Source organism: Chrysemys picta, chromosome 3 (assembly GCF_011386835.1).
Source record: "Chrysemys picta bellii isolate R12L10 chromosome 3, ASM1138683v2, whole genome shotgun sequence".
Classification (NCBI taxonomy): Eukaryota; Metazoa; Chordata; order Testudines; family Emydidae; genus Chrysemys; species Chrysemys picta.
The window spans coordinates 81,017,394-81,041,240 of NC_088793.1; the positions used below are offsets into that span (position 1 = coordinate 81,017,394).

The following is a 23,847-nucleotide window of genomic DNA, read 5'->3' on the forward strand; positions in this document are numbered from 1 at the left end:
TGTGATTCTATATCTAGGACTTGGTTTGCGCCCATTGTCAACTGTTGGCATGCATTGTCAATCAAACACCTCAGTCTGGAGCTATCAAAAGAAAGACACACTAGAAGAAAGCAGTGACATTGGAAGGTTAGAAGTAAAATTATGAGACACGTAATAGGATTAAAATTCCCAAGAATGATATGTTTAAACATGCGTGCACACACACACACACACACACACACACACACACACACACTCACACACATAGCTATTAATCATGTAGTGCTCCAAAGACTATCCACTGGTTTGGGTGCTGTGTGTCTCTGAGACTAACTTCCTTTTTGTATTTTAATCCTTGGATGCTGCAGCTAACAATCCTTGTATTTGCATAGCGAGGAATATGGCATTTCTCATCAGAAAGCCTTCCACTCTGTAATTCACTCCCCTTTAGTGTGAAAGAATCAGATTTTGCTGCGCTCCAGCCATACTGAAAGACCCGCTTGCCCAGATTCTCTCTAAGGTGGTTATTTGAGTGGTACATGGAAGAAGGCCAGGCCCATTTGATGGCAGAATTATTTTGTTTCCTGACATATTATGTTATTGTTGTATTAATTGAATGTGAGACTAGAAGGTGACAAGAGGTTCAGAGAATTAATTGAAGAACTAAATTAAATAAAAATATATATCAGGTTGGCCAAACCATGGCTCGTGAGCCGCATATGGCTCTTTTACAGTCAAAGTGAGGCTTGCAGAGCCCCGCCCATTCACCCCCTACTAGACTGGGTCGGGGGAGCTTGGGACCTTTGGCTTGCACCAGGGTGGTGAGGTAGGAGCTTCTTCCCAGCAGGGAGGTGGAGTTCAGAGCTTCAGTCCCACCAGGTGCACTTGCCGGGGGTTGGGGCTTCAGCAGGAGCAAGGCTGAAGCCCCAAGCCCCAGCAGGTACCTCCTGCCGGGCTTGAGTTGCCAGCTCTGACAGGCATGCCCTGGCTCCCGAACTTCTGAAGTTTGTCGTATGCAGCTTAGTGGATCAGTAAGTTTGGCCACCCCTGATATATACAGTAAGCAGAAATCAGAAAGCCATTCAACTTCACATATTATTACTTAGCATTATCCAATTATAGCAAGATGGTACTAGGTGTGGGATTGAAAGAATTTTTAAAAAGGAGCCTTTCTTCTATAAATTTTGTTTAAGTGCCTCGTACATTTATGGGTACTCTGAAATAATCATAATAGCATTCAGTAGGTTCTTTTAGATGGAATTCCTTAGACAGGGTTGCATTACTCTACTTCTCAGATTATTAGGGGCTGTGACGTTATTGATATAATCTGGGACCATATAGATCATTGTTGCAACCAAGGTCCTGTAGTGGCACCCAAATCTTGTATAAAGGGGGTCAAATGGGGTGTCTAGGACAAGGTTATGGTTTACTGGTTATGATTATGCTGTCTATATGTGTGTATCACTTTTGTAGTCGAAGTTATGAATATTGGCTCTGTACTGTCTGTATGGCAAATTTATGCTATGCTTCTGGGTGACATCCCAGACAAGCTGAGATTAGCTCTGCCTAGCCTGCTTGATGGCCCATTAAGGACCATCAGCTATACAATGGACCCATTGAGAAAAGGCAGATACGCCTTGTAACTCAGCAAAGTATGCAGGGACTGGCCCATGGACTCCAGACTCCATGTTGCTGTAATTTTCCACGGTAAGAACAAAGGTGTTCTTACACCTGGAAAAGACTATATAAGGCTGATGCCTCATCTCCATCTTGTCTTCAATCCTGCTTCACACCTCTGGAGGAACTTTGCTACAAGCTGAAGCTTTGAACAAAGGACTGAGGACCCATCCCAGCGGGGGATGTATTCCAGAGACTTGATTTGAACCTGCAGTTTATTCCATCGCTGCTGCAAGCCTGAACCAAGAACTTTGCCATTGCTGTATGTAATTGATTCCATTTAACCAATTCTAACTCTCATCTCTATCTTTTTCCTTTTATGAATAAACCTTTAGATTTAGATTCTAAAGGATTGGCAACAGCGTGATTTGTGGGTAAGATCTGATTTGTATATTGACCTGGGTCTGGGGCTTGGTCCTTTGGGATCAGGAGAACCTTTTTCTTTTACTGGGGTATTGGTTTTCATAACCATTTGTCCCCATAACGAGTGGTACTGGTGGTAATACTGGGAAACTGGAGTGTCTAAGGAGATTGCTTGTGAGACTTGCAGTTAGCCAGTGGGGTGAGACTGAAGTCCTCTTAGTCTGGCTGGTTTGGTTTGCCTTAGAGGTGGAAAAAACCCCAGCCTTGGGCTGTAACTGCCCTATTTGAGCAATTTGTCCTGAGTTGGCACTCTCAGTTGGGTTCCACCAGAACCGCATTGTCACAGTGGCGTAGTCGTGCTTGGATCCACAGAACCAGGTCAATCAAGCTTTGGGTCAGAACCCCACGCTATCCAAATTTGAATTTTGGGATTGAGAGTTTTGTTTGGTTAAAGAGCTGCTGCAATGGCTGAGCAAAGAGCATATGAGGGACTTGGCAAAAAAGCCCTGGAAAATTTGTGTTCAGAAAAGAGGATAAGCTTTAGAAAGAAAGCTACAAATCAAGAACTGAGAAATCTGTTAATAGCCAGTGATCAGGGGGCAAGAGCACAGCCCTTACCTGAGGCTGCAGAAGAGGCAGAAAAAATTAGAGTGCAAAGGGCGACAAGTAAACTGCAATTTGAGCATGAACAGAAGCTAGCAGATCTTCGATTGCTGGAGAAGCAAAAAATAGCAGAGTTAGAGAAAGAGGCTGCTGAGAGAGAGAAAGAAGCCGATCAAAGAAAGAAGGAGGCTGATGAGAGAGAAGAGAGAGCTCGTAAGGGACGTCTAGAGCTGCTCGCTGCTGAGCAGGAGACTCACAGGATGGAGCAGGAGACTCACAAGATGGAACAGGAGACGGCCAGACTTCAGCTCCAAGTACTGGAAGAGCGGAGAAAGTCATCCCCACCTGGTACTCCACTTCCCCCCCGCCATGAGAAAAACTGGGAAAGGATGTGTCCCATTTACAATGATACTGAGGATATAGAGGAGTTTTTGTCTACCTTTGAACGCCTCTGCAATCTGTACCAGATCCCTGAGGGTCAGCGAATGCCTGTCCTGCTGACCAGACTGACTGGAAAAGCCAGGGAGGTATTTAATGACTTGGGGGAACAAGAAGCCTTAGATTATGGGCGGTTTAAAGATTCTGTGTTAAGGCGATTCAAGGTTACTCCTGAATCTTACAGAGTTAAGTTTAGAGAGTTTAAAATGTCTAAGGATTGTACTTTTGTAGAATGTGCTCATAAGCTGATGGGTTTTGTTAAAAAGTGGGTTGTGGGAGCCAAGGCGCATGGGAGTTTTGAAAAATTGCTGGATTTAATAACTTTGGAACAGTTCTTAGATATTGTGCCTGACCATGTGAGAGCAGCTGTGTGTGACAGGGACCCTGAGTCAGTCCTACGGGCAGCAGAGATTGCGGATGCCCATACCCAAAACAGGGCTCGAGAAGGGTGTAAAACCCCGGGGAAAACTAATCACCATTCTCCCCAGTTCAAGAGGAGGGAAGGATTTAAAAGTAAATCTGTCCCTGACTCTTCTGGAGGAGTTCAAGGGGGCCCGGAAGGAAGGAACTCTCATCCCAGGACGGAACAGGTTACATGCTATCACTGTGGTATGCTGGGCCACATGAGACCAGATTGCCCCACCCTGAAGGGCAGCCCAAAGCCAGCAACCCCAAATGCCACGATAAATGCCAACTCCATTACCCTGAGCACTCAGGCTGAACCAAGCCACAACAGCTCCACCTTACGTTCAGGTGCAAGCACAGCAGTAGCTAATGTTAACCCCATCGTCTCCAGTGGCATGGGAGGAGGTGATAAGCTCACCAGTTATGTCAGGACTGAGGCATGGCAGGGGAGTGAGAGGTTTATCATGGAGGCAAAGGTCAATGATGTTGAATGCATAGGATGGCGAGACACTGGCTCGGATGTAACTATAGTCAAGGGACATCTGGTGAAGCCAGAGGACATGCTGCCGGGGGAGTATGTGACGGTAGTGGCGTTATCCGAGTACTCTGTGAACCTGCCGATGGCTAGAATCCACCTGGAGTGGGATGGCTTTAAAGGGGATGTGAAGGCTGCTGTCCGGGATTTGATTCCGGCTGATGTCTTGGTAGGAAATAACATATTGAGGGCGCCTGGCCAAGTGAATGTAGTGACCAGGTCACAGAAAGAATTTGGGGCTGTGGCAGATACCCTGACCGATGGCAGTGAGGGGGGCAGCAAACAGACAGAGAGTGCCTCTCAAGATGGATCAGGTGAGGGTTTGTCTGAAATATCAGAGATGATTCTGAATCCAAACAAAACCCAGAGTGAATTTATTGTGGCTCAGCAGAGTGATGTATCTCTAGAGAGGGCCAGGAATGATGCTCAGAGTCAGGTCCCGGCCTGTGAAGAGAGAGGCAGGTTTTTTATGCAGGATGGGCTGTTGTATAGGGAACCACCTAGGGGAAAGAAGCATTCCCAAGCAGCAGCTCGCAAACAGCTTGTGGTACCTGAGAGTTACCGCAATGATTTGTTGAAGTTGGCTCATGATAGTCCCTTTGCAGGTCATCTGGGTATAGGCAAAACGTGTGACAGGCTAGAGCAGAATTTCTACTGGCCTCACCTTTCGGGGTCAGTGAGAGATTACTGCAGGAGCTGTGAGCTGTGCCAGAAGCGTAAGGGGTTAAGGGGGCCTAGCAAGGTGCCCCTCCAGCCTCTGCCCATTATTGGGGAGGCTTTTGCCAGAGTAGCTGTGGATATTGTGGGGCCACTCCCAAAACCTTCCAGAAATGGGAAGAAATACATCCTGGTGTTGGTAGATTTTGCTACCAGATATCCGGAGGCTGTAGCCTTGGCTAATATCGAGGCAGAGACGGTGGCAGTGGCCTTGTTCTCTATTTTTAGCAGAGTGGGTTTTCCCAAGGAAATATTGTCGGACCGTGGGTCTAACTTTATGTCTGTGGTTTTCAAACGGTTGTGGGAGTTATGTGGGGTGAAGCACCTGAAAGCTGCTCCCTACCACCCCCAGACTAATGGTCTAGTGGAGAGGTTCAATGGAACCCTGAAATCTATGTTGAAAATGTATGTGGATAGACGCCAGAATGACTGGGATGTTATGCTGCCGTATCTATTGTATGCATACAGGAGTGTGCCCCAAGAGTCTACAGGATTTGCTCCATTTGAACTGCTCTATGGGAGGCAGGTCCGGGGGCCCCTAGATTTGGTTCGTGACTCGTGGGAAGGTAATGTGGAGGAGGCAGAGCAGCCGGTGGCCGAGTATGTGGCTCAATTCAAGGAGAGTTTGCAGGAGATGATGAAGTTGGTTGAGCAGAATCTGAAAGAGAGCCAGGATACGCAGAAAGCCTGGTATGACAGAGATGCTAAAGAGAGAGCGTTTGAAATAGGGGACATGGTGTTGGTGCTAGATCCTGTCCGGAAGAACAAAATGAAAGATGTTTGGTCTGGACCCATGGAGGTAGTGGAAAGGATTAATGAGGTTACCTATGATGTGAGGAAGCCCCAGGTCCAGGGAAGTGTGCAGACAGTACATGTGAACAGAATGAAGGCCTACCATGCAAGGGAGGTAAATGTGAACACAATCTGTTATGCTGAGGAAGAGGCAGGGTCCGCCCCTTTAATTGACATGGTTGCTGAAAGCCAGGAGGAGACGCCTCTCGAGAGCATTGAGATGGGGGAGGATTTAACCCCCCCTCAAAGAAAGGAATTGCTGATGCTGTTAAAACACCATAAGCGAACTTTCTCCAATAGGCCAGGGCTCACAGATAGGATGACACACTCCATTCAGACGGTGGGTCCCCGCCCAGCCCCTAGCAGAGCTTACAGGGCCAAGGGAGAGATGCAAAGACAGATCCAGGAAGAGGTGGAGAGCATGTTGACAATGGGAATAATCACCAGATCCCAGAGCCCCTGGGCCTCTCCCATTGTGATGGTGCCAAAAAAGGATAAGACCATGAGGTTTTGTGTGGATTACAGGAAGCTAAATGCTATCACCCAGCCTGACCCTTACCCCACACCCAGAATAGAGGATCTATTGGATACACTGGGAGGGGCAAGGTTTATAAGCACCCTGGACCTGACTAAGGGGTACTGGCAAATACCCCTAGATGCCGAGGCACAAGGAAAATCCGCTTTCATAGTGGAATCGGGCTTATATGAGTTCAAAGTGCTGCCCTTTGGGATGCGAAATTCAGGGGCTACGTTCATGAGACTTATAAATGAGGTCCTACGGGGATTAGAATCTTTTGCGAGGGCCTATATAGATGACCTGGCCGTATTCAGCAGTTCGTGGCAAGATCACCTGAACCACATAGGGATTGTGCTGCACCGGCTCAGGGAGGCCAATCTAACGGTTAAGGTTTCTAAATGCAGAATGGGAGCTGCTGAGGTGACCTACCTGGGGCACAGGGTGGGCAATGGGCAACTGCGCCCAGAGCCTGTAAAGGTAGAGGCCATTAAAAACTGGCCAACCCCTAGAACTAAAAAGCAGGTCCAATCCTTCATTGGTCTGGCCAACTATTACAGGAGATTTGTGCAGGGATTCAGCGACATTGTTGCTCCCATCACAGACCTGACGAAAAAGGAAAAACCAGACCGGGTGCTGTGGACGGAGGCCTGTGAGCAGGGTTTTCAAAGCATAAAGAGCGCTTTGGCCAAAGAGCCTGTTTTGGCCAGCCCAGATTTTGAAAAGCCTTTTTTACTATGTACAGACGCTTCCAATATTGGGCTGGGGGCAGTGCTGATGCAAGAGGGGGAAGGAGGGAAGAGACATCCCGTGGCATATCTAAGTAAGAAATTGTCCCTCACTGAGCAAAATTACGCTACCATTGAAAAGGAATGTTATGCCATTGTCTGGGCTGTCAAGCAACTTAAGCCCTATTTGTACAATAAAAAATTCACTGTGTTGAGTGATCATGCCCCTCTGGTCTGGCTGCACAGGGCCAAGGGCAACAACTCCAGATTGCTGCGTTGGAGTTTAGCCCTTCAGGAGTATGAAATGGATATAGTCCACATAAGGGGAAAGGAAAATATTGTAGCTGATGCATTGTCCAGAGTGGAGAGCTCTTAGGATGCAGTCAGCGATGTTTGTGACATCCCTTCCTGCATCAATTTTGCGTTGGGGGTGTGACGTTATTGATATAATCTGGGACCATATAGATCATTGTTGCAACCAAGGTCCTGTAGTGGCACCCAAATCTTGTATAAAGGGGGTCAAATGGGGTGTCTAGGACAAGGTTATGGTTTACTGGTTATGATTATGCTGTCTATATGTGTGTATCACTTTTGTAGTCGAAGTTATGAATATTGGCTCTGTACTGTCTGTATGGCAAATTTATGCTATGCTTCTGGGTGACATCCCAGACAAACTGAGATTAGCTCTGCCTAGCCTGCTTGATGGCCCATTAAGGACCATCAGCTATACAATGGACCCATTGAGAAAAGGCAGATACGCCTTGTAACTCAGCAAAGTATGCAGGGACTGGCCCATGGACTCCAGACTCCATGTTGCTGTAATTTTCCACGGTAAGAACAAAGGTGTTCTTACACCTGGAAAAGACTATATAAGGCTGATGCCTCATCTCCATCTTGTCTTCAATCCTGCTTCACACCTCTGGAGGAACTTTGCTACAAGCTGAAGCTTTGAACAAAGGACTGAGGACCCATCCCAGCGGGGGATGTATTCCAGAGACTTGATTTGAACCTGCAGTTTATTCCATCGCTGCTGCAAGCCTGAACCAAGAACTTTGCCATTGCTGTATGTAATTGATTCCATTTAACCAATTCTAACTCTCATCTCTATCTTTTTCCTTTTATGAATAAACCTTTAGATTTAGATTCTAAAGGATTGGCAACAGCGTGATTTGTGGGTAAGATCTGATTTGTATATTGACCTGGGTCTGGGGCTTGGTCCTTTGGGATCAGGAGAACCTTTTTCTTTTACTGGGGTATTGGTTTTCATAACCATTTGTCCCCATAACGAGTGGTACTGGTGGTAATACTGGGAAACTGGAGTGTCTAAGGAGATTGCTTGTGAGACTTGCAGTTAGCCAGTGGGGTGAGACTGAAGTCCTCTTAGTCTGGCTGGTTTGGTTTGCCTTAGAGGTGGAAAAAACCCCAGCCTTGGGCTGTAACTGCCCTATTTGAGCAATTTGTCCTGAGTTGGCACTCTCAGTTGGGTTCCACCAGAACCGCATTGTCACAGGGGCCTGAAGTTTTCCCTTGACTTTAATAGGCTTTGAAATCAGGCCTTATTTAGGGAGTTTTTCTAATTGATTTTGGAGAGGGGGAGGGAGGGAAGCAGACACTGCCAACCACACCAGGTGGGAGAGCCTCGATGAGCCTCTGCAGATCCAGAACTGTGGTCATCTAGGAGATCTGTGTGGGCTACATATTTCTAGACAAGTGACCCTTTAAGAAAGTTCCAGCATCCTTCAGGAAAAAGAGAAGAGACAGCAGCCATCATAGGTACTTGAACTAGGGGTGCTGCCACAACCCCTGGTTTGAACTGGTTTCCACCATATACAGGGTTTACAGTCTGGGTCAATGGCTCTCAGCTCCCTCACTATACAAGTTGTTCCAGCACCCCTGGCAGCCATTGCTAACATCATCTGAACGTTGGAGGAATAGACTAGCTGAACTGATCTCAGCCTCCCTAGAAGGAATTTGGCTTCCGTGGCCTTTCCCTTCTCTTAGCAACACCAGGAATTAGCACCTTCATAACCATGAGATCCCAGATGACATTAGCAGCTTTGGACTCAGGTGTCAATTGACAGCTGAGGGCAGTGAAGGGAAGCAGATAATTGAGGCTATGTCTACACTATGCTTAGAGAGGCACCGCTGTACCTGTGCAGCTGCTCTATGCCTGCGGGAAAGAGGTCTCCCCTCGCCATAATTAAAGCACCCCCAAGTGGTGGTAGCTATGTCGGTGGGAGATGCTCTCCTGCTGGCATAGCGCTGTCCACACCAATGCTTTTGTTGGTGAAACTTATGTTGGGTGTGTTTTTTTCTTACCCCGACCGACAAAAATTTTACCAACAAAAGTGCTAGTGTAGACAAACCCTGAGTATGGGTGTAGTTAAGTTAATGACCACCCCACAGTGACAAGATAACATAAGCTTCAGACCTGATCAATGACCTTTCTGCTCTTTGATACCGTACACACACAGGGTCACTCTCTTCACCCCAGGAGAAGAAATCTATTTGTGGAGCAGGGTTTCTCAGCCCCCACAAGGGTCATGACAGGCAATCAGGGGTTTGGGAGGCACTGAAAATTTTATTTCAATCGAAAACTTGCTTCCCCCACTCTTCACACACCCATACCTTTCAAGGTCAAGTATTCCCTGTCAGCTTCTCAACACACACACACAAAATTATAGAGGTTTATTGTGGATACATTTTACAGTAAATGTAAGGGAGTTGTGAACTTTTTTTTTTTTTTTTGGTACTTTGGCTAAGGGGTTGCCAACCAGAAAAGGTTAAGAAATACTGATGTAGTGGGATGGACCAGTTACTTTAGGGAGTAGTGGACAGAGCATTACTTGCTCTTTTCAAAAAAAGTATATAAAATAGGTAGAGCACAGCTGGAGATAGTTTATATAGAAAGGGAAAAAAACAGTACAAAGGAAGTACATAATATATTATAAAAACAACAGCCATGAACCAGTTTTTCCAGGTTGTAGAGTCTTCTAGGAAAGGTGTTTGTAGAGCACCAAGCACAACAGGGCCCCAATCCTGACTAGAGCCTGGGGACAGGACTGTACTATCAATAGAGAGTTGGCAGTCCTCTAGGGTATAGACAAGTTTATGGAGAAGGCAAATACTTCTTGTTATATTTTCTATTGGGCAAATCTGACCCTCCATAACAGAAGACCAACTTTAACAAAAAAAAGAAATTCAGGTACTTTGATATTGATTCGCTGAGTAACTGAAAATCCCAGCTGTCATGTTATAATCACGTTCTAGGAACAGTACTTTTCCTTTTGTCCTGAAAATATAACTAGGTAGAAGGAAGATTTCCACCTCACAAAACCATTAACATCATGTAATTTGGTATGGTAAGCAACCATCAGTCAGGAGAGGACCACAATGGGAAGAGCATTTCAGCAGGGTTGCTCAAAAGCCAATTTTTTTTTATGGAAGTTCAGTTGAAAAATGCAGTTTTACTGAAATCTAAACATTTTGTGGGACTGTCAATTTCAATGTAATTTTCAATGGGTAAAGTCAAGACTAATGGTTCTGACAAGGTTGAACTGTTTCATTTAGATGTTATCATTTTGATTTTGTTTAGAGACTTTTATATATTATTATATGTTGTGTTATATTTAATATAATATAAAATTCAAAACAATTTGAGGTCCCAAATCAAAATTTTCCATAATTTCACTTTATAGGAAATTTCAGCTACTTGTTCTGATTCCAAAAAAAGAAGGGTCAGTTTCCCACAAAACAGAAATTCCAGTTTCCACCGGCTCTACATTTCAGGTCAGCGTGAGAACCAATATATGAGGAACTGCTGTATGTTCCTTTTTGTAAAGTGTTACACAAATTACAAGTAGATTGATTCCGCTAATCTAAACTATTAGACAGAATGAACTGAGGGGGCACTGGCAGAGATATAAAAGGAAGTTGCTCGCACTGTGTCAGGCTCTGACGCACATGGGTTACTAAAAAGTAAGATATGTCAATTTTGAGTGTTGACTGACATCACAGTTGCCCATTATGGGCTGCCTAAAACATTTTAACTGTTCATTAAGTCCATTAAGCCTAGAAGGTGAGGTGAATATTATACGAATCTTGCATTAGTTTAAATGGAACACACAATGCACATGCTTTTTTCAGACCATTATTTTAAATTTGTCTAATGAAGAACGAGTGCTTTTACATCAGTGCACTCCAAGGTTGAGTTGCTGTATAATGTGAAAACTCAGTCACCTCAACTGGCTGTGTTGCCTCTGGCAAAGCAAAGAAAGCTTACCATTAAATTGCAGTATAAAGCTACAATGTCACCGTTAGCAATGCTCAGATTAAAGTTGTGTCAGTAGTAGCCCTTCCATTATAAACCCCCATTTTTCAGGGGATTTATGACTAGCCATAAAACTGATTGCAATTCTTCATTCAGTGTCTCAGCTCAGTAGTGAATGTTTACTTCATATCAATGTCTTTTTGCAGTTCTACCTATTTTTGTATTTTATACATTAAAAAATAGAATTTTTCTAATTTATTTGCAATATTAAAACTCAAATACATACCAGATTCAAAAGTAAACACGTCAACATTTCATGAGGCAGTAGTCGACAGTATGGTAAGTGGAACTGGAGAAAGCATCGGGATTCAGGAAGGACTTAGTTTGATGTTCTGCTAGGGATTCACGAATGCAAGCTGGGTCTTAGCTGCTACCAGACAAACACAGGCCTCTCAACCTGTTACACTGCCCTCTGTGAATGCTCAATAAAGAACTTTCCTACTGTTCTGCTGGCCTGCTCCATCACTCATTCATTGCTAACAAAACATGGTGGCAGAAATTTGTCTCTAAAAGTTCTGGAATGCAGCAACTAGTACTTTGAACCATGGTAAATAGCCTGAATCCCTTAGGCAGCCTGGATTTTGCATGCAGAAATCTTGCCCAGGTGTGGACCTGGAGTTTGTTCACAGATTTCACCATGCACCATGCAGCTGGAGAATAGTAAGAATGTAAAACTTATTTTATTTCCATGGGGTGTTGGGTCATGAAGAATGTACCAATCTGAAGCTCATCACCACCTGAGCATGATCAGCTGTGTTTGGAGATCTGGAGACATTACCTTAGACCGTAGTCAATCCCGAGCTTTGCTGCATGTTGGGCTACCCACACTTGCCATCCTTGCCTGTCAACTGTCCTTCTCTCCAAATCTTCCCATTTCACATTGAGGTGCTTGATGTCATTCAGAACTGTTCATTTCCATGTTATTCACGGTCTTCCTCTCTTTCTTCTTGCCTTTTCTGGCTTCCATTCAAGGGCAGTATTTGGTAAGCGTTCTTTTTCCATTCTCAGCACATGTCCCAGCCACCGATGTCTTCTTTTGTAGATTATTTGTGAGAGGGTATCTCATCCAGTAATTTTTCTGACTTCTGCATTCGTCTTCCTAGTGCTATGTGTTATTCCCAATATTCTTCTCAGACATATTATTCTCTAAAACACAATGAAACTTAGAGCAGTACAAGTTCTTCATGGGGGACCAATATGAAAATAGTGGGAAGAGGGCGAACAATCAGAGGAAGCAAGTGAGTTATTACAACTGCTCAGCCAAAGATCTTACAGTCCTGGAAGACGGCATTCCAGTGCGGATCCACCCTTTGGAAAGATACAGGAAAAGGAGGACCAAAGGAATAATGCATAGTGCATTGGCTCCCAGGTCATATGAAGTGACCACTCAGGAGGGTCAAAAGCAATGACACTGCAGGCACCTATGAGCCTACAGACAAAGAAGGAAAGAATGAGAAATCACCCCATGTGAGTCTGTTGAGAAGCCAAGAATACCAGAGACACTGATGAAAGAGGGTCACATTTCAGAAAGGACCTAGTTTGGTTGGTCACCAGGGACTGACATGCAAGATGAGGCCAGGCCACTTGACAAACCCTGACCTTTCATCATGCTCAACAGAGATCTATTTCCTATAACTGCCTGCTGGCTGCACCACTTATTGCTTGTGAAACAGGCCCAACCACCCCCAGACAAAAGAAAAGAAAACAAAGCAGGGAAAGAGGAGACATGAGAAAAGTTGCTTCAAACAACAAAGCTAGATGCTTGATGCTACCAACCCTTTAATGAACCTCCTTATAAGCAACTGACCTAATAATTTAATTTTATAGCTGAACTTCTGATTTAACACCAGCAGAAAAATGCAAAAGCCCTCAGACTATGAAAAAGGCACCAGGAGGAATAGAAGAAGGCATGTTAAACAGTAATTGTCATGTCTTTTCTGTGTGTCACAAACATATGTAATGTTCTGAAGTTTGCAAAGCAGATTTATGTCTACAGTATGTTAAATCTATGTGTATTTACCTCAACTATAAGGACTTTGATTTTGTTCCAAATCTGTTGCACTGCCCCTTTCTTTATAGTTTACAGGCAGTTCTTCTATGTATTTGACAAGTTAATATGGCCTTAAATTTCATTCATATATTGATATATCTACTTATCTGAAAATTATCTCCCAAGAGTCCTTCTGCTGCTTCTGGCCTCATACTTTCTGAGTAGCTGATAAGACTGTGATTGATACTGAAAAGCTTCTGACAATTTAATGCAGCTGAAACAGAACTATTGCTTTGGGAATCTAGACATTAGCTTCAGTCCTCCCCATATATTTGTCACTGTCTTTTGTGGACTATGTTAATGCACACTTTACCTCTGATTAAAAGCAAAGGGACCAGATTCACAGTACAGTCTGTGCCGGCTTCTATTGGGTTAGGTGCTGGTGGGGGAGGCTTATGGTAGCAGAAAGTCCACTATAGGGAGATTTGGCCAGAACTCTGCCAGAAAGGCTCCTATGGATCTCCTGGTGAATTTAAATATGCCCCCAAATGGCAGACCTTCCATGAGAAGGAAGTGGTGAAGAAATACCCCCATGTATGAATCTACCTGGGGCACAAAGTGACAGGGCGGGTGCATTTGCATGAACAGGTGTTTGTTTTTTCCTAGGAGCCCCTTACAGACTGCCATACTTCAACAATCACATGCTCCTCCTGTGATTAAATCTCCCCCCCGCCGCCAGAGAATTGCCAGACTCTTGAAGAGGTCCTTGGGCGTGTCTTGTTATACCTTACTCTGATAGGTGCCCTGGATATACAATTAACAGTTTTTAGGTGGTACACAATGTTGCTGACTGGGATCTGACAGAGCAAGCACACAATTCCAAGTTTGGCTGTGAAAAGCAGATTGCTAATCAAAGTAAGTAATAAGTGATTTTCTTGACCTTTAAAACCCATTCAGAATCTATTGCCGAAGTTTATCTGGTCACTTATGAGACAGCTGAGGGCACTTTAGGCACTGGCAAGGCAGTGGGAGCAGCATAAACATGCCATATTGGTTGACCTTTGCTTTTGGGTTACCTTTCGGAAGAAGTGGATGCACAATTTTCATATTGAAACTGAAAGACATCTTTTGCCTTTAATTGTCAGACCTCTGTGTTTTATTAACGTACTGGAGACCCCTGTGCCTGGGGTCACTCAGTACAAGCTGAAGTCATCTTTGTTAATTAATCACCTGGATAGAATTACTAACTATATTCAACTATTATTAAATATTTATATTATGATGGCCCTCAGAGGCCCCATGATAAAAATGTGATATATCTCATATTTTTTATAAATGTGGCACGTGCATCTGTGAGAGTTTGTTCATGATGGCTTACTTGTTATGGCGATAGATCAGCTGAGGTTGTTAGGGGAACCAGGCAGGAACGGTAAAACAAACAATGGCCTAGATAAGGAGCATCCCAGCAAAAAACACTCAAAACCCAACAGCCCGAATTATAGCCATGAAGAAACAGCTCCCCAGCCCCAATCCCAGTGACAGAGCTCTTTTGCCAAGGCAGAGAAGAGAAAGATCAAAGGGAACACTAAAATATTAGGGGAATCTGGGACCTAAGAAAAGGGTGTGGGTTGAATGAGTGGCCAGAGGCTGCCCAGAGAGTGCCAGCAAAAGCTGACAGGCTGGCCAGGGAACACAGAGAGACAAGAGAGCCTGCTGTGAGCAGGACAGCCTGTTCTCCCAGCCAGAAGTGGGGGTTAGCTGGGTTGAGGGGAAACTTACAAAAGCTGGTACCACAAGATTAAGGTTGAAGAAAGAGCCACATGGATAGGCCTTTTAGTTATTGTCCCCTTTGCTCTCTCTGTGCCAGACCTTTGGGGAAATGAATAAATAATGCTTTGTTTAGAAGATGCTGTTTCTGAGTCGCTTTAATCAACTCACTGGTCACAGGTCCCCAGAAAAAATGGATTTACGAGTGCCAGATGCAGTTTGGCCAGTTGGATTAACACAGTTGGTAAGCAACTCAGAGATCCCGTGCAAAAGGGCTGGACTATAGGATTCTATTCAGAGTAGTGGCAAAACCCAGGCCCATCACTTGAGGGGTGCACTTGATAGGGACTAGAAAGGTTGTAATGGGCAGTTTGCCCTGTAGCTGTGACAGGCCCTAATCAGGATTAGGGCCACAGTTTGCTAGGTCCTGAACAAGAAAAGATAAATATGGTAACTGCTCCACAGAGTTTATAATTGAAGACCATGAGCAAAACACAAAGGAGTAATAGGGAGACAATCAAGTATAAATAATTTGCATATATAGGTGAGACTGGTGCACCGCCCCAACCCACCCTGGTGGCACTGTGGACAGGGCCGGTTCCAGGCACCAGGCAACCAAGCACATGCTTGGGGCAGCACCTGATAAGGGGCAGCCAATCTTGGGGTGGCAGGGGGTAGCGCAGCACGGCATTCCGCCGGGGGGGCTCTCCGGCGGCGCGTGGCGGGGGGACAGTGCTGGGCGCGGTGCTCGGGGGGGCGGGCTCCGGCGGCGCAGCACTCAGCGGGGGGGTGGCGCGGGGCGCGACGCTCAGGGGGGCGTGGTGCTCAAGGGGGGGGCATTCCGGCGGCACGGTGCTCGGTGGGGGGGGGGGGGGAGCTCGGCGGGACGGCGCTTTTTTTTGCTGCTTGGGGCAGCAAAAAACTTAGAGCCAGCCCTGACTGTGGAGAAAATCATCTGATTCACATGCACAGGGGACAAATGCCAGATCAGGAGGAGGAAAGAGAGCAGACTGGGACAAGGAGTCTGGTGAGGCTGGACTGGGCAACGGGGAAGAGACATTGAGATCCAACAAGGAGCTGGAGGAGAACTGGGACTAGCTGAGCAAAGAAGCCAGAAAGAGGGCTGAAGAGTCTATGCTGTAATGGTGCACATTCACCACCAGAACACTCCCTCATGTCAGGGAGCGGTGTTGCAGGGGCTGTTTTCCTCTAGCATTCCTTTATCCATCCTGGTTTCACAGTGGTCTGCCACTACTTCCCCCTTGGTCTGGAGAAGAGGTAGGGAAATCCAGACTAGCCCTCTCCTTTGGGTTCCAGGCCAGGGTCCCTGTTTTAGGTGGCTAGGGACTGTTCCATCAATCCCTTTGCCACCTCCCTGATCTTTGCCCTGCTTGCCAGTGTCTTCATCAGGTCTGCAGACTCTGCTATTCCCACCTTAGATTTGTGATTCCTCATGGATTCTTCTAAGCTGCTACAGAGGCACTTCCTCACAGTCACTTCTAGCCCCTCTGGCAGCAGCTGAGCTATATTTCAGGCAGTACCCCTGCCTCCTGCTTTGAGGCAGTCAGTATCTCCTTCAGACAGCAGTTTCCTCCTGCAGTAGGGCTATAGCAAGCTTCTCCTTGAGCTGGACCCTTTTCCCTGATTAACCCTCCAGTTTAGAGGGGTCAGCAAGCCAGTCTTCTCCTGCCACTGTCCATCCTGCTATAAGGGATATCTCATCCCAACTGGCTGGGAGAGGGGAGCCTTACCTACCCTCTCTTGAAGGCTCCTGGTCCCTTAAAGAAACAGTAATAGGATTCCTCCCAAACACTACTTCCTCTCTCCCAGTATTTCTTCCATCTTTGTACATCAGACCTCCCAAAATTTTAAAGGAGCCACCCCACATGACAGGAATGGGCTGATCCCTAGGCACTACTGTCCTTAAGGAGGCAGATCACCCCATCATATACCCACTACAGTACATTCCCCTCCAGAGCCTGGAACAGAACCCATTATTCCTGCATCTGATCATTGCTCCGCTGTCAGCAAATATCTGTGAAACTCATTGGCAAAGTGTCTCTCTCATCCATTTCAAGTGCTAGTTCACATAGAAGTAATAGGTTGTCATCCTCTATCAGTTACTCCATTACCTCAAGTGGCAGATGTCTGTGCAGTGGATCTAAAGGTTCCAAGCATCCTGATGACCCATGTGGGTGTCAATATGCTGCCATATGATGGAATTTCTGTTTTTTCAGTTTGCATTTAAAAAAAAAACGCCTAGGAAATTACATACAAAACTTGTGTTAAAAGAATATTATTATGTTAAGTGACAGAATTAAGGTTAAATGTTTAATTATTTAAATGACTATCAGCTGCTACTCAGCCTCATTGTTACGTGTTGGCAGATTACTTGTATTTGTTGCAGCATAACTGGATCTTGAGAATGAATGATCCTCCTTCAAATTCCATCAGTTCCATGGCTTTCTGTGCTAATTGTATGCAGTAGAACTTTGACAGCATGCTCAACCTTGTCCAGAACAAAGGGGAAACCAGCCCTAAAGCAGTTTACAAATTAATGGCTTGATCCTGCAAGTGTTCACTTCCATATATAGTGATTACTCATGTGAATGGTCCTATTGTATGGCAATAGATCCCTAGTCTATTGTTTTCATTATGAATGATGCTAGACAATACTCCTACATGTTTTAATTAGTTGAATTCTTTTAGAATAGCGTTAACAACATTCAGGACCCATTTAACTACGATTTTGCACAGTGAACACCACCAAGCTTTTAACAGCCACACTCTCAATGCTGCAAACAAATATGCTGACCTTGAAATTTTCAGAGCTTTATGATGGCTCCAAGAGCAAATACAAATATTGATGTAGATGAAAATTTACTGCACTCAGCCTTATCACCGAGTTCCTCACATTTCAATTTTCCTAAATATGCTCAGAAACTCTGCTTTGTAATGGAAAGCAAGAGAGTGGGTATTGTTGTCATAGCAACAAAAACATTTTCTTCTCCTTCAAAAATATTGTATGTTAGAGACCAGTGGAAAAAATAATATGTGTATATGATTAATTTTACTCCCTGTCACTTTTTTTTTCAGATTTCAGAAAACTGTTTTCAAAAATGTTATAAAATATTGAAACACAGACTATGGTAGGAGCCACTGCAGGTATTGGGATGCTGCTGTGGATAATGTAGTGAACCAAAGGTTCATCTACATTTCCCTGCAATATTCCCATGCCTCCTTGGGAATTTTATTCCCCACTTATGCTGCTGCATTGGATAGGAAGCTCATAGTGGAGCTAAATCTGCATTTTATGTTTTGAATTTAGGACTGTTGTCTCAATGTAATTACTAATAGCTGGACAAGTAACAGTGAGAGAGAACGGATAGTTGTGTTAAAAAACAGGTGAGTATTGCTGTAAGAGCTTATAAGTGTTTCCCCAAGAACTTTTTGCCAGTTTATTCTTTGTCAGACAGAGCTCTGTTTCTAGTTCTATGTAGGAATGGACCATAGCTGTAAAAAAAGACTGTACCAAAATCCCAAAAGTGACATCCTGGCCCCATTGATTTCAATGAAGCTAGGATTTCACCACTCATCTGGACACCATCCTTTCATCCCAGACACAAACAGAGTTCAAATTCAGACGAAGTTTGCAATTCAGCCTCACCTCAAATTGTACGTTACATCGGTTCAGGTTATTTTTGTGCAAGGTGAGAATTAGTATGGTCTCTTTCCTCTGTACTAGTTGGTATATTACTGTGATTTTTATTATTATTTTGACTTTTCTTCCTTGTATATGAAGTGTTTCAATGCTGGTTCAGTGGTATTGTCCTGCTTTAACGTATGTTAAAAAGAAAGAAAAAAAGTATAGTGAAGAAGTACTCAGGGGAGTCAAAATGCTCATCAGTATTTCAGTTCTAAAGCTTTATTTGGGAAATGAGATGAGTCAGTTATTTTGCATTTCGTGAATACACCTTAATTAAATGTGAGAGATTTCTTATTAGCTTTTCGTAGGGTTTAACTTCTTTGGGGTAGTTACTTGTTCTTTCGGGAGGTGTGCTCAGTTGTCTCATTGATTTTTGCTAATTAAACAAAGTGGCTGATCATCCACCTCAGACTGGTTTTTAAAGTACCCTTTATTTTTCGTTTCAGTACTGGGTTTTATTTGGTCTGAATTCATGGCAAGACATAATACCACAAAATGTCTGACTGAAGAAATGCAAATACTTGATAGCCTTTTATGTTATTTAAAGTGAATTTATTAGTAATGTTGTCTTAAACCGCTGTGGGTTCGGCCCTGGTGACTACAGTTTCACCTCTCCTACCTGCTTCAGATTTAGAGCCTCCAGTAACACAAAGACCAAACATAGTGACCACACATACATTTACAAGTTCAAGGTCTAGTCTGTTTTTACAAGTTCTACTGAAGTTACAGTTAAGGTTATGATTACCCAAGCATATAGAAATCCTATGAAAACCTATGCACAAGCTACAAATATAGTCATATTCACATCCTTAACAATATTCTTAGGGCCTTGCCAATTGATCAGATGGCTCAATAGAGAGATGGTTCCTGCTGGAGTTTTCCCATTGGGAACTCATTTTACCCAGTTTGGAAGCCCTCTTTTATTTTGTGATTCTGACTACACCTAACACTCTACGCATGATCATGAAGGTGTTAACTCTTTTTCCTCATTTGTATTGTGTCCATCAAGAATATTGGGGTGCGCAGTTTTCCACAGATGGTTCATCATTCCTTTTATTTTCATTAGCATTGACGGACAGTCTGTGCCCTGCAGTTAGGGCATGCGTTAGAAAAATGTGACTACAGGGTATCTTGTAATCAAAAAATAATATTGCAGTTAATCTTTTACAATACACCCATTGGCACATCTTTTCTCATAATTTTGTGGCATAGGGTCATTCTTTGGTCACTTACTTATGTCAAGCATTTCTTAAGCCTATGGCTTAGTATGGCTAAGCTAAAATCTCACAGGCTTCAGCATGTAGGCCTTGCGTTTCAGCCCTACTTACTTAGATACCTAATGCATACTTGTTACTTCTACATACTTATCAATCTTATACTTCTATAATCCTACCACTTAAATCTATTTAGCATACAATGATTATATATAACATAGCATATAAGTTAATTATAACATCACACAACACCCAATAAATGAATGATAAAAAGGAACCAACTGGCTACAACATGCTTACGTCTAGTATAGTATATATATTATTTATATATAAATACATACCCATGAGAGTGAAAGGAAACTGCATATGCTAGAATTGTTACTCTCTTCTAATTACATTTATCCAACTCTACATTCCTCCACTAAGTTACAACAACTAAGAGTGTACATATCACACTAGGTGCTAAAATACTATTGAAATAGCATAAGTCTATAGTCATAGATTATTATGAAAACACAAAATACTCTATAGCAAGATTTAGCTAACTCTCAAGGTAACTTACATTTCTTCAAATGCTTTAGCTATATACCTCTAAAAACAAAGACTGCATATCTTTACACTTCCCCTGTCTGCCATTCAAATGACATATTACCCATTTTAGATACCACCATCATGTATTCTGTATATGCTATGAACTTTTACAGAAGAGTTTGTTTAGCAGTGATTTAGAGATATTTGAACATATTTATTAGTGCTATTTTTCAGTTCCTTCCACCTATAAAGCTAGGCTCCCTCTTAGTACCAGGAGTCCAACTATACAGGCCTCTGAAACTGAGAAAAAAAATCTAATACATACATTTTAGAAAATGCTAAATAGCTTTTCCATATATAATCCTTATGCCAGGTGAACCCAGCAGCAACAAGGGCCAGGTTCAATATCTAGGGATTCCTTTTCAACAATACAACAGAAAACCGGCTCGACTCCCACCCAGTGACCTGAGGCAATTACACACCACCCCCTGGGTGCCTCTAAGAGGCAATACTTCCCCACTCGTAAGCATAGAGTCTGAGTGTACAAAAACTTTTAATAAAAGGAGGGAATTAACTCAGCATTAATTTGGGAAAACACCGCAACTGGGGTTCATAAACACAAACTATGAGCAAAAGACCCACCCCCCAAGTAAGTTGGACAGTGTCCTTTTCCCCTCAGGGTCTCAAGTCCAGCAACCCAAAAGTCCCTTTAACATGCCTATCCCTTCTCTGTACCCCACTCACAATTGCTGTCCTTGGCCAGTGCAGCCCCAGAGTACAGAGGTTCATCCATAGAGTTTACCTCCCACCCTGTGTGGAAGGCGGGAGGGTGGGGAGCAAGGAGGCACCTTACACGCTACACTGCTTGGGCACTTGCTCGTTGCCCCAATGGCCAATTGCCACACCTCTGTGGGACTCTGCTCTAGTCCTCTCCACCAGCCGCCTGCAAGCCACTTGCCATGCCTCTCTGGCAGCTCGCCAAGATGTCTTCAGGCCCCACACACACACTTAACACAGCTCTCAGTGATTTCAGCTGTTAGTTCAGGGAGCCTCACTACTGGTGCACACTGGGCAGTCTCCTACAATAGACCTAGGTATCAGTGATTTCAGCTCTGCAGCGTGTAACAAGACTTTCAATTGAGTCTAAATTAGCTCTTTTATTATGCCATGGAGAGAGTCAAATGGTGTCTATGACCCTTAAACAGGGCCCACACCACCATATACAACTACCTATCCCCACCCTCTCTCAACTCATTGGGCTTTGGAACCCATGTCCCCTGCCTAGCGAGTGCCATTCAGTTGAGGGTGAGTCCCTCCATTGGGGTATGCCTGGTACAGTTCTGCTGCCCTCGGTTCACACAACAAGGATAACAATCCTTTATTACTACTGCCCCAATAACAAGGAAACTGGGGATCCAACACCAGCCACAAGTGATCATTTGGGCAAGCAGTCCCATCATGCTGAGCACCTAGGCAGGGTGGATGTGTCCATGCAAACGAGATCTGAAGTCTTTTTCTACAGCTCACCACTAGATGTCAGGGGAGAGCTCATCCCGATTCTGCTTACAATGCCTGAATTATTGGGTTTGATGTCTGAGGACTTACCAAGGGGACAGTATTCTGTCACCATTAATAAATGACAATTACTCTCTTCCAAAAAAATACTAAGCTCTCATTTCTATGGGAATAGATCTTTGAACATCACAACTTCAATCTGGAACTGTTCAGGTTTATGCTGGGAAAGAAAGCACGTGATAATAGTGATACAGAAACTGGTTTAGACAAAATAAGGACCAACCCAAACCTTTACCCAAAGTGAGCTGATATTGAACTTCTTGTGAAGTTTAAATACTTGGGCCAAGATTATCAGAAGTAACTAGACACTGGATGCTGAACTTGAGATGACTTAAAGAGTCCTGATTTTTGGAATGAAGGTGCTCAGCAGTTTCTGAAAAATAGACCCTTTTAAGAAGACTGAAATGGGGCATTCAGAAACTCAGATACCCAAAAATCACTAGTCTCTTCTGAAAATCTTGGACTTGGTGACTTTTAAAAATTACTGAATCTGTTTTTCTGGGTGTCTGATCTTCCTTGTTCTTACTGAAACCATAAGTAAAAATGCAAAAATAATGCTGTGATGGATTAGTATATATTTATATCAAACTGCAAACTCAATTCTGTTTTGTCATTTTTATTGTAACCTACTGTACCTTTTACTTTTGCACTGTAACCTCTATCTTGGCTAGGAACATCCAGGTGATGAAGAAATCCTTATGCCCAGCAGAAAGACTAACAGTGGGAAGACCATCAAGTCCTCAGCAATGATTGTCCTCCATTCAAATGGATCCACCCTAGAACAATAGTCTGGCTGCAGTCCAAGGGAACTAGTTTTCCTAGTTGGGACTATAGGTGGGGCTGGAGCTAAGCAACTAACTGAGCACCTAATGGGAGTTTTGAAGCTGGTTCAGGGTCATCTGATAGAGGAGGCCAGAACTTTATTTAAGGTCCAGATCGTCTCAAGTCTGGGCTCCTTGTCTCACCAGCCATCCATTGACTGACATCAGGAAGACTGAGCAGGAGTGGGGTGCAGGAGGGTTTTGGGACCCTGGAAGAATGCTAACCAAATGGGTCTCTGAGTGGTGAGGACCCTGGAGGAAGGAGTTGGAGTGCAGGTGTTCATTGGTTTTTGGCCCGTATCTATAACTTTTGTGCTTTTCTACCGGGTATGAATAAAGTGCATCTGATTAAGAGGTTCCTTAGCAAAGTGTGTATTAGTTGCTTTAACTGTCACACACTGAAGAATTAAAATTTAAACCAGAGTAGCCACAAGAGTGGAGTATGCTTAAATTATTGGGGAGACTCTGGGGTCAGCACTGGTTTTAGGGAGGACTGCCACCTTTCTAAGTTTTCCCAGGATGATCCCTTTTTTGAGGTAGCTGTCATAGGAAATCTGCAAGTGTACTCAGTACACACCGCCAGCCAGCCAATTTTTTGGGGCTAAGAATCAACACGACTTTCCCAGTTTTTTGTACCCCGACTTTCCCAGGTTTTTGTACCTCAGATGCGGCAACCCAGTCTTGGGGTCTCGGACAGCTAGGCTATGGTCATCTCCCATCCCCAAAAAGGAATTCTAGAGCGGGGGGATCTATATCTTAGAGACCGTGTCTGGACAATGCTCAGCCTCAGTAGGCTCAGAAGCATGTGGGATCCAGAGGTCGGATCCAATACAGCAGCCTGGTATCTGACTACAAGGGAGAACTCAGCCAGGGCAGTAACATTTGCAAGAGAGATTGTTGGTACAGGATTTTCAATCCAATTTTGCAGACTCAGGAGGTCTGGATAATTCAGAGAAGCACTTTATGCAGCAGCCTGGGCTTTCTTGGCAATCTAAGCAATGACCAGACTAGCTTTGTTTAAGTTGTACTATCAGGGAAGATCACCAAGTCAGTATGGAGTAGACGCCGATTAAGTGCTGTTCTTCACTTCTCTATGCAATCTAAGTTTTCTCTGACCTTACTATACCAGAGAACTGGGATTCCATGTGACTTTGTTCATAAG

General features: G+C 44.0%; 1 protein-coding gene and 1 long non-coding RNA gene across 4 annotated transcripts in view; one reads left to right on the forward strand and one right to left on the reverse strand.

Moving 5' to 3' along the window:
• The window catches only part of LOC135982295 (uncharacterized), a 65,251-nt gene that overhangs the window by 27,492 nt on the left and 13,912 nt on the right, over positions 1 to 23,847 (reverse strand). The window lies entirely within an intron of this gene.
• LOC135982294 (uncharacterized) lies at positions 1,289 to 8,255 on the forward strand. Of its 2 annotated transcripts, XM_065588278.1 has the most exons (2): positions 1,289 to 2,768; positions 2,811 to 8,255. In XM_065588278.1, the coding sequence occupies exons 1-2, from the start codon at positions 2,484 to 2,486 to the stop codon at positions 7,125 to 7,127; spliced, it is 4,602 nt and encodes a 1,533-aa protein (XP_065444350.1). In that variant the 5' UTR covers positions 1,289 to 2,483; the 3' UTR covers positions 7,128 to 8,255. The 2 variants fall into 2 exon arrangements, with proteins under 2 accessions (XP_065444350.1, XP_065444349.1); XM_065588277.1 differs by having other exon boundaries at positions 1,289 to 8,255.

What these genes read in the sequence shown, in the direction of transcription:
- LOC135982294 (XM_065588277.1), top strand. Translation starts at nt 2,484, where the DNA reads ATGGCTGAGCAAAGAGCATATGAGGGACTTGGCAAAAAAGCCCTGGAA.